We start from the raw sequence: 12,776 nt of genomic DNA on the forward strand, positions 1-12,776 counted from the left end.
GGCCCAACATCCCCCCCCCCCCCCCCCCAAAAAAAGGAAGAAAAATCTATCGCCAGGCCATAAAATGACTTCAGCCATTATTTGTGTGAAGATTTAGTTGGCTGCCAAGGGAAGTAAGACTGTTGGTGTCTGTCTGAAGTAGTAAAAGTGTTTTGATCAGTGTTGTATTGGCCAAGGAAGTTTGCTACTTATGTTGGGTTTTTGGGCTTTGTCTCACATCAGATGGCGTCACTCCTACGCAATGTTCATCCCTGAACCGATATGTCTTGTTGGATGTGGAACTCTACTAAAACAAAAATGTTGTGATTTTACTCATCCGTCTAACACTAGTTGAGACAGGTGACCTAGTGGTTAGAGACAGGTGACCTAGTGGTTAGAGACAGGTGACCTAGTGGTTAGAGACAGGTGACCTAGTGGTTAGAGACAGGTGACCTAGTGGTTAGAGACAGGTGACCTAGTGGTTAGAGACAGGTGACCTAGTGGTTAGAGACAGGTGACCTAGTGGTTATTGACATGTGACCTAGTGGTTAGAGACAGGTGACCTAGTGGTTATTGACAGGTGACCTAGTGGTTAGAGACAGGTGACCTAGTGGTTAGAGACAGGTGACCTAGTGGTTAGAGACAGGTGACCTAGTGGTTAGAGACAGGTGACCTAGTGGTTAGAGACAGGTGACCTAGTGGTTAGAGACAGGTGACCTAGTGGTTAGAGACAGGTGACCTAGTGGTTAGAGACAGGTGACCTAGTGGTTAGAGACATGTGACCTAGTGGTTAGAGACAGGTGACCTAGTGGTTAGAGACAGGTGACCTAGTGGTTAGAGACAGGTGACCTAGTGGTTAGAGACAGGTGACGTAGTGGTTAGAGACAGGTGACCTAGTGGTTAGAGACAGGTAGCCTAGTGGTTAGAGACAGGTGACCTAGTGGTTAGAGACAGGTGACCTAGTGGTTAGAGACAGGTGACCTAGTGGTTAGAGACAGGTGACCTAGTGGTTAGAGACAGGTGACCTAGTGGTTAGAGACAGGTGGCCTAGTGGTTAGAGACAGGTGACCTAGTGGTTAGAGACAGCCTAGTGGTTAACCACTAGTAGTAGTAGATACATCTCCTCCAGCTCTGGAACCATGTACCTCTCCAGACAAAGTGTAGTAGATACATATCCTACAGCTCTGGAACCATGTACCTCTCCAGACAAAGTGTAGTAGATACATCTCCTCCAGCTCTGGAACCATGTACCTCTCCAGACAAAGTGTAGTAGGTACATCTCCTACAGCTCTGGAACCATGTACCTCTCCAGACAAAGTGTAGTAGATACATCTCCTACAGCTCTGGAACCATGTACCTCTCCAGACAAAGTGTAGTAGATACATCTCCTACAGCTCTGGAACCATGTGCCTCTCCAGACAAAGAGGACTTCAGTGGAAAACTCCTCTGGGACCAACTTTGTTAGCTTGATGGCTAGCAGCTTAGCGAATCTGTCAAGCTTCAACCTGTCACTTAAGCGGGATACCGGGACAAGAAATAGTGCTCCTTGCTGTTAAAAGCTAACCACGTCGCGGAATCCAGGCAAAAAAAAACAAAGATTGGTTATTGTTTTAGTTAAAATAACCAACCGAGTGTTTCCCGCAGCCACGCACTATGATGACGTCAAGCTGCAAACAATATAGTGTACTGCAGTTATACTGCATTCTGGGATTTGAATGTTAGGACACGTCATATTTTAACTTCTTTGTAGCTATCCCATAGATCCCCCCCCCCCCCTCCCTCATTTTGTGGACAGTGGGCACATATCCTGTCTTCTGTGTCCTGTCGTCAGTCGTTAAGACAGGTTAAGTGTTGGAAGGTTAGAGGGTTGGTGCGCGAGAGGGAGTGTGTGTGTGTGTGTCTCTCCATCTCTGATATCTTACCATCATCTTCATCAGCTGGTCCGTCGTAAGATTTGTCAATGGCCGCTCTGAAGCTCTCGTTGCAGCCCCTCCCCCTGACCATGTGGGGGCGTGGCCTGTGAAAGGGGAGGGGCTCATTCTTCCGGACCTCTGACATGGCCGTCTGCAGACTCTCCAGAGAACTGGACTTCTTCAAACCCAAGGTAGGACCAAGGTCCACGGCCGTGGAGGGCTCTGAGGAGGGGAGATAAACATGGTAAGTGGACAGGGAGAGGGAGACAGGTTAGGGACCTGGGCAGGAGGGCCCTCTGAGGAGGGGAGAGGGAGACAGGTTAGGGACCTGGGCAGGAGGGCTCTGAGGAGGGGAGAGGGAGACAGGTTAGGGACCTGGGCAGGAGGGCCCTCTGAGGAGGGGAGAGGGAGACAGGTTAGGGACCTGGGCAGGAGAGCCCTCTGAGGGGGACAGTAGAGGAAGAAGGAGAAGAGAAGGGGACTCTGCCCCCAGAGGGAGATATAGGGACACTGCTCCATGAAAGAGATATAAGGACACTGCCCCTAGAGGGAAATATAGGGACACTGCCCCAAGAGGGAGATATAGGGACACTGCTCCATGAAAGAGATATAAGGACACTGCACCTAGAGGGAGATATAGGGACACTGCCCCCAGAGGGAGATATAGGGACACTGCCCCCAGAGGGAGATATAGGGACACTGCCCCCAGAGGGAGATATAGGGAAACTGCTCCTAGAGGGAGATATAGGGACACTGCCCCTAGAGAGGCAGATATAGGGACACTGCCCCCAGAGGGAGATATAGGGACACTGCCCCCAGAGGGAGATATAGGGACACTGCCCCCAGAGGGAGATATAGGGAAACTGCTCCTAGAGGGAGATATAGGGACACTGCCCCTTGAGAGGCAGATATAGGGACACTGCCCCTAGAGAGGCAGATATAGGGACACTGCCCCTAGAGGGAGATATATGGACACTGCCTCCAGAGAGAAATGTACAGTGCATTCGGAAAGTATTCAGACCCCTTGACTTTTCCACATTTTGTTACTTCCTTACTCAGTTGATTAAAGAAAAAAATGTCCTCGTCAATCTACACACAATACCTCATAATGACATCACAATACCCCATAATGACAACACAATACCTCATAATGACATCACAATACCTCATAATGACATCACAATACCCCATAATGACATCACAATACCCCATAATGACATCACAATACCCCATAATGACATCACAATACCCCATAATGACATCACAACACCCCATAATGACATCACAATACAACCATAATGACATCACAACACCCCATAATGACATCACAATACCCCATAATGACATCACAATACCCCATAATGACATCACAATACCCCATAATGACATCACAATACCCCATGATGACATCACAATACCTCATAATGACATCACAATACCCCATAATGACATCACAATACCCCATAATGACATCACAATACCCCATAATGACATCAAAATACTTCATAATGACATATCACAATACCCCATAATGACATCACAATACCCCATAATGACATCACAATACCCCATAATGACATCACAATACCCCATAATGACATCACAATACCCCATAATGACATCACAATACCCCATAATGACATCACAATACCCCATGATGACATCACAATACCCCATGATGACATCACAATACCTCATAATGACATCACAATACCCCATAATGACATCACAATACCCCATAATGACATCACAATACCCCATAATGACATCAAAATACCTCATTATGACATCACAATACCCCATAATGACATCACAATACCCCATAATGACATCACAATACCCCATGATGACATCACAATACCCCATAATGACATCACAATACCCCATAATGACATCACAATACCCCATGATGACACTTCTTCACAACACTATCTCGGACCTGCCTGGTGTGTTCCTTGTTCTTCATGATGCTCTCTGCACTTTTAACGGACCTCTGAGACTATCACAGTGCAGGTGCATTTATACGGAGACTTGATTACACACAGGTGGATTGTATTTATCATCATTAGTCATTTAGGTCAACATTGGATCATTCAGAGATCCTCACTGAACTTCTGGAGAGAGTTTGCTGCACTGAAAGTAAAGGGGCTGAATAATTTTGCACGCCCAATTTTTCAGTTTTTGATTTGTTAAAAAAGTTTGAAATATCCAATAAATGTCGTTCCACTTCATGATTGTGTCCCACTTGTTGTTGATTCTTCACAAAAAAATACAGTTTTATATCTTTATGTTTGAAGCCTGAAATGTGGCAAAAGGTCACAAAGTTCAAGTGGGCCGAATACTTTCGCAAGGCACTGTATATATATATATATATATATATAGGCTTCCTGGTTGTGTTATAGTCATGTGACTCATCTTGATTTTGATTCATCAAATCTCTGCCCAAACCACCAAACACTCTTAGCTGGAACACTGGTGTCTGTCGTTCTTGTGAGTGATGTTTTGCTTGGTGTTATTTGAGCTGTGTGACGGGAGACAAGGTTAAATGTATTGTCAATCAGGAGACAGGGTCAATCAGCTTGTACATGATGTTATTGCCACTGCTTGGATCATGAGTGTGATGGAATGCCAGTGAGGTGACCTCTCTGAGGTCTGTTTGGCTGTCACCCTGTCTCTATGAGGTCTGTATGGCTGTCACCCTACACTGCATTCAGAAAGGATTCAGACCCCTTGACCTGTTTTCCACATTTTGATATGTTACAGCCTTATTCTAAAATGGATTCAATTGTGTTTCCCCCCCCTCATCAATCAACACACAATACCCCATAATGACATCACAATACCCCGTAATGACATCACAATACCCCATAATGACATCACAATACCCCATAATGACATCACAACACCCCATAATGACATCACAACACCCCATAATGACATCACAATACCCCATAATGACATCACAATACCCCATAATGACAACACAATACCCCATAATGACATCACAATACCCCATAATGACATCACAATACCCCATAATGACACCGCAATACCCCATAATGACATCACAATACCCCATAATGACATCACAATACCCCATAATGACATCACAATACCCCATAATGACATCACAATAACCCATAATGACATCACAATACCCCATAATGACATCACAATACCCCATAATGACATCACAATACCCCATAATGACATCACAATACCCCATAATGGCATCACAATACCCCATAATGACATCACAATACCCCATAATGACATCACAATACCCCGTAATGATGAAGCTAAAAGCAGGATTCTAGAAATTGATGCAAATGTATTCTAAATAAAAAACTCAAATATCACATTGACTTAAGTATCCAGACCCTTTTCTCAGTACTTTGTTGAACCACCTTTGGCAGTGATTACAGACTCAAGTCTTCTTGGGTATGACTCTACAAGCTTGGCACACCTGTATTTGGGGAGTTTCTCCCATTCTTCTCTGCAGATCCTCTCAAGCTCTGTCAGGTTGGATGGGGAGCGTTGCTGCACAGCTGTTTTCAGGTTTTCTCCAGAGATGTTAGATCGGGTTCAAGTCCGGGCTCTGGCTGGGCCACTCAAGGACATTCAGAGACTTGTCCCGAAGCCACTGCTGCATTGTCTTGGCTGTGTGCTTAGGGCCGTTGTCCTGTTGGAAGGTGAACCTTCACCCCAGTCTGAAGTCCTGAGTTCTCTGGAGCCTGACTAGTCTCCCAGTCCCTACCGCTAAAAAACATCCCCCTCAGCATGATGCTGCAACCACCGTTGGGATGGTTGAAGGTTTCCTCCCGACATGATGCTGCCACCTCCATGCTTCACCGTTGGGATGGTTGAAGGTTTCCTCCAGACATGATGCTGCCACCTCCATGCTTCACCGTTGGGATGGTTGAAGGTTTCCTCCAGGCATGATGCTGCCACCACCATGCTTCACCGTAGGGATGTTTGAAGGTTTCCTCCAGACATGATGCTTGGCATTCAGGCCAAAATAGTTCAATCTTGGTTTCATCAGACCGGAGAATCTTGTTTCTCATGGACTGGCAAACTCCAAACGGGCTGTCATGTTCCTTTTACTGAGGAGTGGCTTCCATCTGGCCACTCTACCATAAAGGTCTGATTGGTGGAGTGCTGCAGAGATGGTTGTCCTTCTGGAAGGTTGTCTCAACTCCACAGAGGATCTCTGGAGCTCTGTCAGAGTGACCATTGGGTTCTTGTTCTTCTTCCATTTAAGTATGATGGAGTGTTCTTGGGGACCGTCAATGCTGCAGAATTATTTTGCTACCCTTCCCCAGATCTGTGCCGCGACACAATCCTGTCTTGGAGCTCTACGGACAATTCCTTTGACTTCATGGCTTGGTTTTTGCTCTGACATACACTGTCAACTGTTGGACCTTATATAGACAGGTATGAACCTTCCCAAATCATGTCCAATCAATTGAATTTACCACAGGTGGACTCCAGTCAAGTTGTAGAAACATCTCAAGGATGATCAACGGAAACAGGATGCACCTGAGCTCAATTCGGAGTCTCATAGCAAAGGGTGTGAATACTTATGTACATGTAATATGTATATATTTTTACATTTATTTTTTATATCTAAAAACCTGTTGTTGCTTTGCAATTATGGTATCCGGATTTGGATACAAAAAGATTTCCCAAGCTTTAAACATCCCAAGGAGCACTGTGCAAACGATAATATTGAAATGGAAGGAGTATCAGACCACTGCAAATCTACCAAGACCTGGCCGTCCCTCTAAACTTTCAGCTCATACTAGGAGAAGACTGATCAGAGATGCAGCCAAGAGGCCCATGATCACTCTGGATGAACTGCAGAGATCTACAGCTGAGGTGGGAGACTCTGTCCATAGGACAACAATCAGTCGTATATTGCACAAATCTGGCCTTTATGGAAGAGTGGCAAGAAGAAAGCCATTTCTTAAAGATATCCATAAAAAGTGTTGTTTAAAGTTTGCCACAACCACCTGGGAGACACACCAAACATGTGAAGAAGGTGCTCTGGTCAGATGAAACCAAAATTTAACTTTTTGGCAACAATGCAAAATGTTATGTTTGGTGTAAAAGCAACACAGATGAACACACCATCCCCACTGTCAAACATGGTGGTGGCAGCATCATGGTTTGGGCCTGCTTTTCTTCAGCAGGGACAGGGAAGATGGTTAAAATTGATGGGAAGATGGATGGAGCAAAATACAGGACCATTCTGGAAGAAAACCTGATGGAGTCTGCAAAAGACCTGAGACTGGGACGGAGATTTGTCTTCCAACAAGACAATGATCCAAAACATAAAGCAAAATCTACAATGGAATGGTTAAAAAATAAACATATCCAGGTGTTAGAATGGCCAAGTCAAAGTCCAGACCTGAATCCAATCGAGAATCTGTGGAAAGAACTGAAAACTGCTGTTCATAAATGCTCTCCATCCAACCTCACTGAGCTCGAGCTGTTTTGCAAGGAGGAATGGGAAAAAATGTCAGTCTCTCGATGTGCAAAACTGATAGAGACATACTCCAAGCGACTTACAGCTGTAATCGCAGCAAAAGGTGGCGCTACAAAGTATTAACTTAAGGGGGCTGAATAATTTTGCACGCCCAATTGTTCAGTTTTTGATTTGTTAAAAAAGTTTGAAATATCCAATAAATGTTGTTCCACTTCATGATTGTGTCCCACTTGTTGTTGATTCTTCACAAAAAAATACAGTTTTATGTCTTTATGTTTGAAGCCTGAAATGTGGCAAACGGTCGCAAAGTTCAAGGGGGCCGAATACTTTCGCAAGGCACTGTATATATATATAACACACATACAATTCTCTCTCTCTCTCCCTCCTTCCCTCCCTCCCTCCATCTCTTCCTCCCTCCCTCCCTCTCTCCCTCCCTCCCTCCCTCTCTCCCTCCCTCCCTCTCTCTCTCTCAGAATGATCACGCTCCAGGCACCCAGCTAAATTCTGTACCAGAAAAAGCGTGTTTCTCTGTTCCTGTTAAAATCAGTAACTAACATCCCAACAGTAACAAGGTAAAAACTAGACGTGGAAGTGGGTCGTGAATCATTTGGATTATCAGGCTACGATACTGCAAACCATTTATTCAAACAGTAATGTGACCAAAACTATACCCACTTCCTGAAGAGGAAACAACGGCACGGGAATTCCCCTGCGTGTGTGTGTGTGTGTGTGTGTGTTCTCTGCTGTGGGTACATACATGGAATGTTTTGGAAGCCCTCTGGGTCAGTTGATCTTCCCCGTTAGTGAAAACAGTATTGTAATCATGCTATTTTTTAATCTAGGACATATAATTGATTAAAAAATCAGACATTGAATAAACAGATGGGATTCCCCCGAAGCTGTTCGTTCGTTGTGTTGATTATTTATCACGTGTGAGCAATGCACACATATAGCCTATAGATAAGCTGTCAGGCAGAGAGACACCTTGTTGTTTTATGGAGCAGCGACCAGCAGAATTGGTAGGAAAGACGTAGTCAAGCTCGCCGAAAGGAACGAACCAAGGTGCAGCGTGGTGAGCGTACATTTTATTTATAATGTCGCTAAACAAAACAAGAAATAACTAACGACCGTAAAGCTACGTAGTACTCACAGGCCACGACACGTAGACAACTACCCACAATCACAGGTGGGAAAAAGGGCTGCCTAAGTATGGTCCCCAATCAGAGACAACGATAGACAGCTGCCTCTGACTGGGAACCACACTGGGCCAGAATCAAAGAAATAGAAAACATAGAATGCCCACCCCACATCACACCCTGACCTAACCAAATAGAGACATAAACAAGCTCTCTAAAGTCAGGGCGTGAGACAATGTGTCTACCAGTAAATGCTAAGGCAAGCATGATATAAGGGTTCCATTTTAAAACATGATCCAGTAAGCCCTAAATAACTCTTCAACATCTCAAATGGCTGACTAGCTACCACATGGACAGACTGTCGGGAGCAAGCTGTCTATTCAGTCAGGTAATGCCCCCTCCCTCTCTCCCTCACCCCCCTCCCCCTCTCCCTCCCTCCCCCTCCCTCTCTCCCTTCCTCCCCTCCTTCCCTCCCTCCCTCCCTCCCTCCCCCTCCCTCACTCCCTCCCCCTCCCACTCCCTCCCTCTCTCCCTCACTCCCCCTGCCCCTCTCCCTCCCTCCCCCTCCCCCCTCTCCCTCCCTCCCCCTCCCCCCTCTCTCTCTCCCTCCCTCCCCCCCTCCCTCGGGTTAGCGAGGCGGCGGTGTAGGGATGTAGGGGGCAGAGGTCACTGAGGGAGGGCCCATCCTGTCACACAGTACACACATGAAGTCTGGCAGCTCAGAAATGGGGAACCTGTCATAGTTTTAAACAGCTGCATAGCAGCATCAGAAGGAGAAGGAGAGGGTTAGAGTGTGATGAAGTCTGGCTCAGAAGGAGAGACTGGCGAGAGATGAGAGTGTGTGATCTCAGGTACACACGCAAACAGATGGACTCCTAGACAAATGGATCCATCAATCCCTATTAGCCCAACATGGTGGCTTTCAAGGTGAACGCACAACAAACTTTTTATCAATTCTTAGAGGGAGGGAGAGTAAGCCAGCCAGTCAGTCACCAGCCAGTCAGCCAGCCAGCCAGTCAGTCAGGCAGCCAGCCAGCCAGTCACCAGCCAGTCAGCCAGTCAGTCACCAGCCAGTCAGTAACCAGCCAGTCAGCCAGTCAGTCACCAGCCAGTCAGCAGCCAGTCAGCCACTCAGCTAGCCGATAACCAACTAGTCAGGCAGCCAGTAACCAGTCAGTCAAACAGCCAGACAACCAGTCAGTCAGTAACCAGTCAGACAACCATTCAGCCAGTCAGCCAGCCAGCCAGTAACCAGTCAGACAGCCAGTCAGTCAGTAAAAAGCCAGTCAGTAACCAGCCAGTCAGTCAGTCAGTCAACAGCCAGTCAGTAACCAGCCAGTCAGCCACTCAGCTAGCCGATAACCAACTAGTCAGACAGCCAGTAACCAGTCAGTCAAACAGCCAGACAACCAGTAACCAGTCAGCCAGTCAGCTAGCCAATAGCAAACCAGTCAGCCAGCCAGCCAGTAACCAGTCAGACAACCAGTCAGCCAGCCAGTCAGTAAAAAGCCAGTCAGTAACCAGCCAGTCAGGCAGTCAGTAACCAGCCAGTCAGTAACCAGCCAGTCAGTAACCAGCCAGTCAGTATCCAGCCAGTCAAACAGCCAGACAACCAGTCAGCCAGTAACCAGTCAGCCAGTCAGCTAGCCAATAACCAACCAGTCGGCTAGCCAATAACCAACCAGTCAGCCAGCCAGTAAAAAGCCAGTCAGTCAGCAGCTTCCTGCTCTCCTCCCTGTCAGCCTTCTTCTAAAGAATGTGAGGGTGTCCCAAATGGCAGCCTATTCCCTATATAGTGTACTACTTTAGACCAGAGCCCTATTCCCTATATAGTGCACTACTGTTGACTATTCCATATTCCCTATATAGTGCACTACTTTAGACCAGGGCCCTATTCCCTATATAGTGCACTATTTAGACCAGAGCCCTATTCCCTATATAGTGCACTACTCTCTAGAGGAGAGAGCGAGGAGAGAGAGAGAGAGAGAGAGAGAGAGAGAGAGAGAGAGAGAGAGAGAGAGAGGGAGAGAGATAGAGGGGAGAGAGAGAAAGAGAGAGAGAGAGAGAGAGAGAGAGAGAGAGAGAGAGAGAGAGGGAGAGAGATAGAGGGGAGAGAGAGAAAGAGAGAGAGAGAGAGAGAGAGAGAGAGAGAGGAGAGGAGAGGAGAGGAGAGGAGAGGAAAGGAGGGGAGAGGAGAGAGAGAGCGAGAGAGAGAGAGACAGAGAGAGAGAGGGAGGAGAGAGAGAGAGAGAGAGAGAGAGAGAGAGAGAGAGAGAGAGAGAGAGAGAGAGGGGAGAGAGATGCAGAATGATCCAGCTCAGATCTCATGTAGCTGTTTCTCAATCAGCAGTGTTCAGTGTCTTTCTGTCGGTTTAGTGAAAAGCCATGAGTCAGGCATCCTGCTAATCTGGAAAGGAGAGAGAGAGAAGGGGCGGGGGGGAGAAAAAGATGGGGGATAGAGAGAGACAGACTCAAGGTAGTGATCTGTGGTGGGCTACTGCTGCTCAGTCCTCCTCCTTTAATGGTTTAGTATAATAACCAGCATACCACCCCAGTGTCTCTCTCTCTCTCCCTCATTAGCAAAACTGTCACAAACACCACCTCTTTCCACTCCACTTACCATTTCTTCCTGCCTCTCACTCTCTCTCCTCCTCTCATTCTCTATTTACCCCCCTCTTTCTCTCATTCTCTATTTACCCCCCTCTTTCTCTCATTCTCTATTTACCCCCCTTTCTCTCATTCTCTATTTACCCCCCTCTTTCTCTCATTCTCTATTTACCCCCCTCTTTCTCTCATTCTCAATTTACCCCTCTCATTCTCTATTTATCATTCTCTCTTTCTCTATTTAACATTCTCTCATTCTCTATTTACCCCTCTCTTTCTCTCATTCTCTACTTACCCCTCTCATTCTCTATTTACCCCTCTCATTCTCTACTTACCTCTCTCATTCTCTATTTACCCCTCTCATTCTCCACTTACCTCTCTCATTCTCTACTTACCCCTCTCATTCTCTATTTAGCCCTCTCTTTCTCTCATTCTCTACTTACCCCTCTCATTCTCTATTTACCCCTCTCATTCTCTACTTACCCCTCTCATTCTCTACTTACCCCTCTCATTCTCTATTTACCCCTCTCTTTCTCTCATTCTCTACTTACCCCTCTCATTCTCTACTTACCCCTCTCATTCTCTATTTACCCCTCTCTTTCTCTCATTATCTACTTACCCCTCTCTTTCTCTACTTACCCCTCTCATTCTCTATTTACCCCTCTCATTCTCTACTTACCTCTCTCATTCTCTATTTACCCCTCTCATTCTCCACTTACCTCTCTCATTCTCTACTTACCCCTCTCATTCTCTATTTAGCCCTCTGTTTCTCTCATTCTTTACTTACCCCTCTAATTCTCTATTTACCCCTCTCATTCTCTATTTACCCCTCTCATTCTCTACTTACCCCTCTCATTCTCTACTTACCCCTCTCATTCTCTATTTACCCCTCTCATTCTCTACTTACCCCTCTCATTCTCTACTTACCCCTCTCATTCTCTATTTAGCCCTCTCTTTCTCTCATTCTCTACTTACCCCTATCATTCTCTACTTACCCCTCTCATTCTCTATTTACCCCTCTGTCAAACACAGACAACATGATGAATTGTCAGACATTTCATGAGTCTCATGTTTCTTAAGAGGCTACAGGTTCATCACGTGTATTTTATTAAATCATTTTATCTGCAGTACGCCGGTCGTCGTGTCAAACCTCAGACGGATATCCTGTCTCTTCCTCTCTGCCAATCAAAGGAAATTACTAAGGAATAGAAGGCAAAGAAAAGGCAGCTGTCTTCCTCTCTAGGAACTGTCCTGCTCAACGTTTCTCTCTGTCTCGCTGTGTGTTGCTTTGGGGTAGATGGTTTAATAAAAACAAGCTTTGGAATCTAATGGTTCAGGGGAAAGCTCCCAAACATGGCTTTAAGCAGCCAATCAACTAGTGGAAGTCCCAAACATGGCTTTAAGCAGCCAATCAACTAGTGGGAGTCCCAAACATGGCTTTAAGCAGCCAATCAACTAGTGGAAGTCCCAAACAGGGCTGGAAGCAGCCAATCAACTAGTGGAAGTCCCAAACAGGGCTGGAAGCAGCCAATCAACTAGTGGGAGTCCCAAACATGGCTTTAAGCAGCCAATCAACTAGTGGGAGTCCCAAACAGGGCTGGAAGCAGCCAATCAACTAGTGGAAGTCCCAAACATGGCTTTAAGCAGCCAATCAAC

General features: G+C 46.1%; 1 protein-coding gene across 5 annotated transcripts in view; it reads right to left on the reverse strand.

Moving 5' to 3' along the window:
• Positions 1-12,776, reverse strand: part of pard3bb (par-3 family cell polarity regulator beta b) — a 288,351-nt gene that overhangs the window by 14,327 nt on the left and 261,248 nt on the right. For all 5 annotated transcript variants that reach the window (XM_036975336.1, XM_036975337.1, XM_036975335.1 and 2 more), the window contains one exon: positions 1,902-2,114. In XM_036975336.1, coding sequence (XP_036831231.1) covers positions 1,902-2,114 — 213 coding nt within the window. The remainder of the gene's footprint in view (positions 1-1,901; positions 2,115-12,776) is intronic.

This window comes from Oncorhynchus mykiss, chromosome 3 (genome assembly GCF_013265735.2).
Source record: "Oncorhynchus mykiss isolate Arlee chromosome 3, USDA_OmykA_1.1, whole genome shotgun sequence".
In the NCBI taxonomy this organism is placed as follows: Eukaryota; Metazoa; Chordata; class Actinopteri; order Salmoniformes; family Salmonidae; genus Oncorhynchus; species Oncorhynchus mykiss.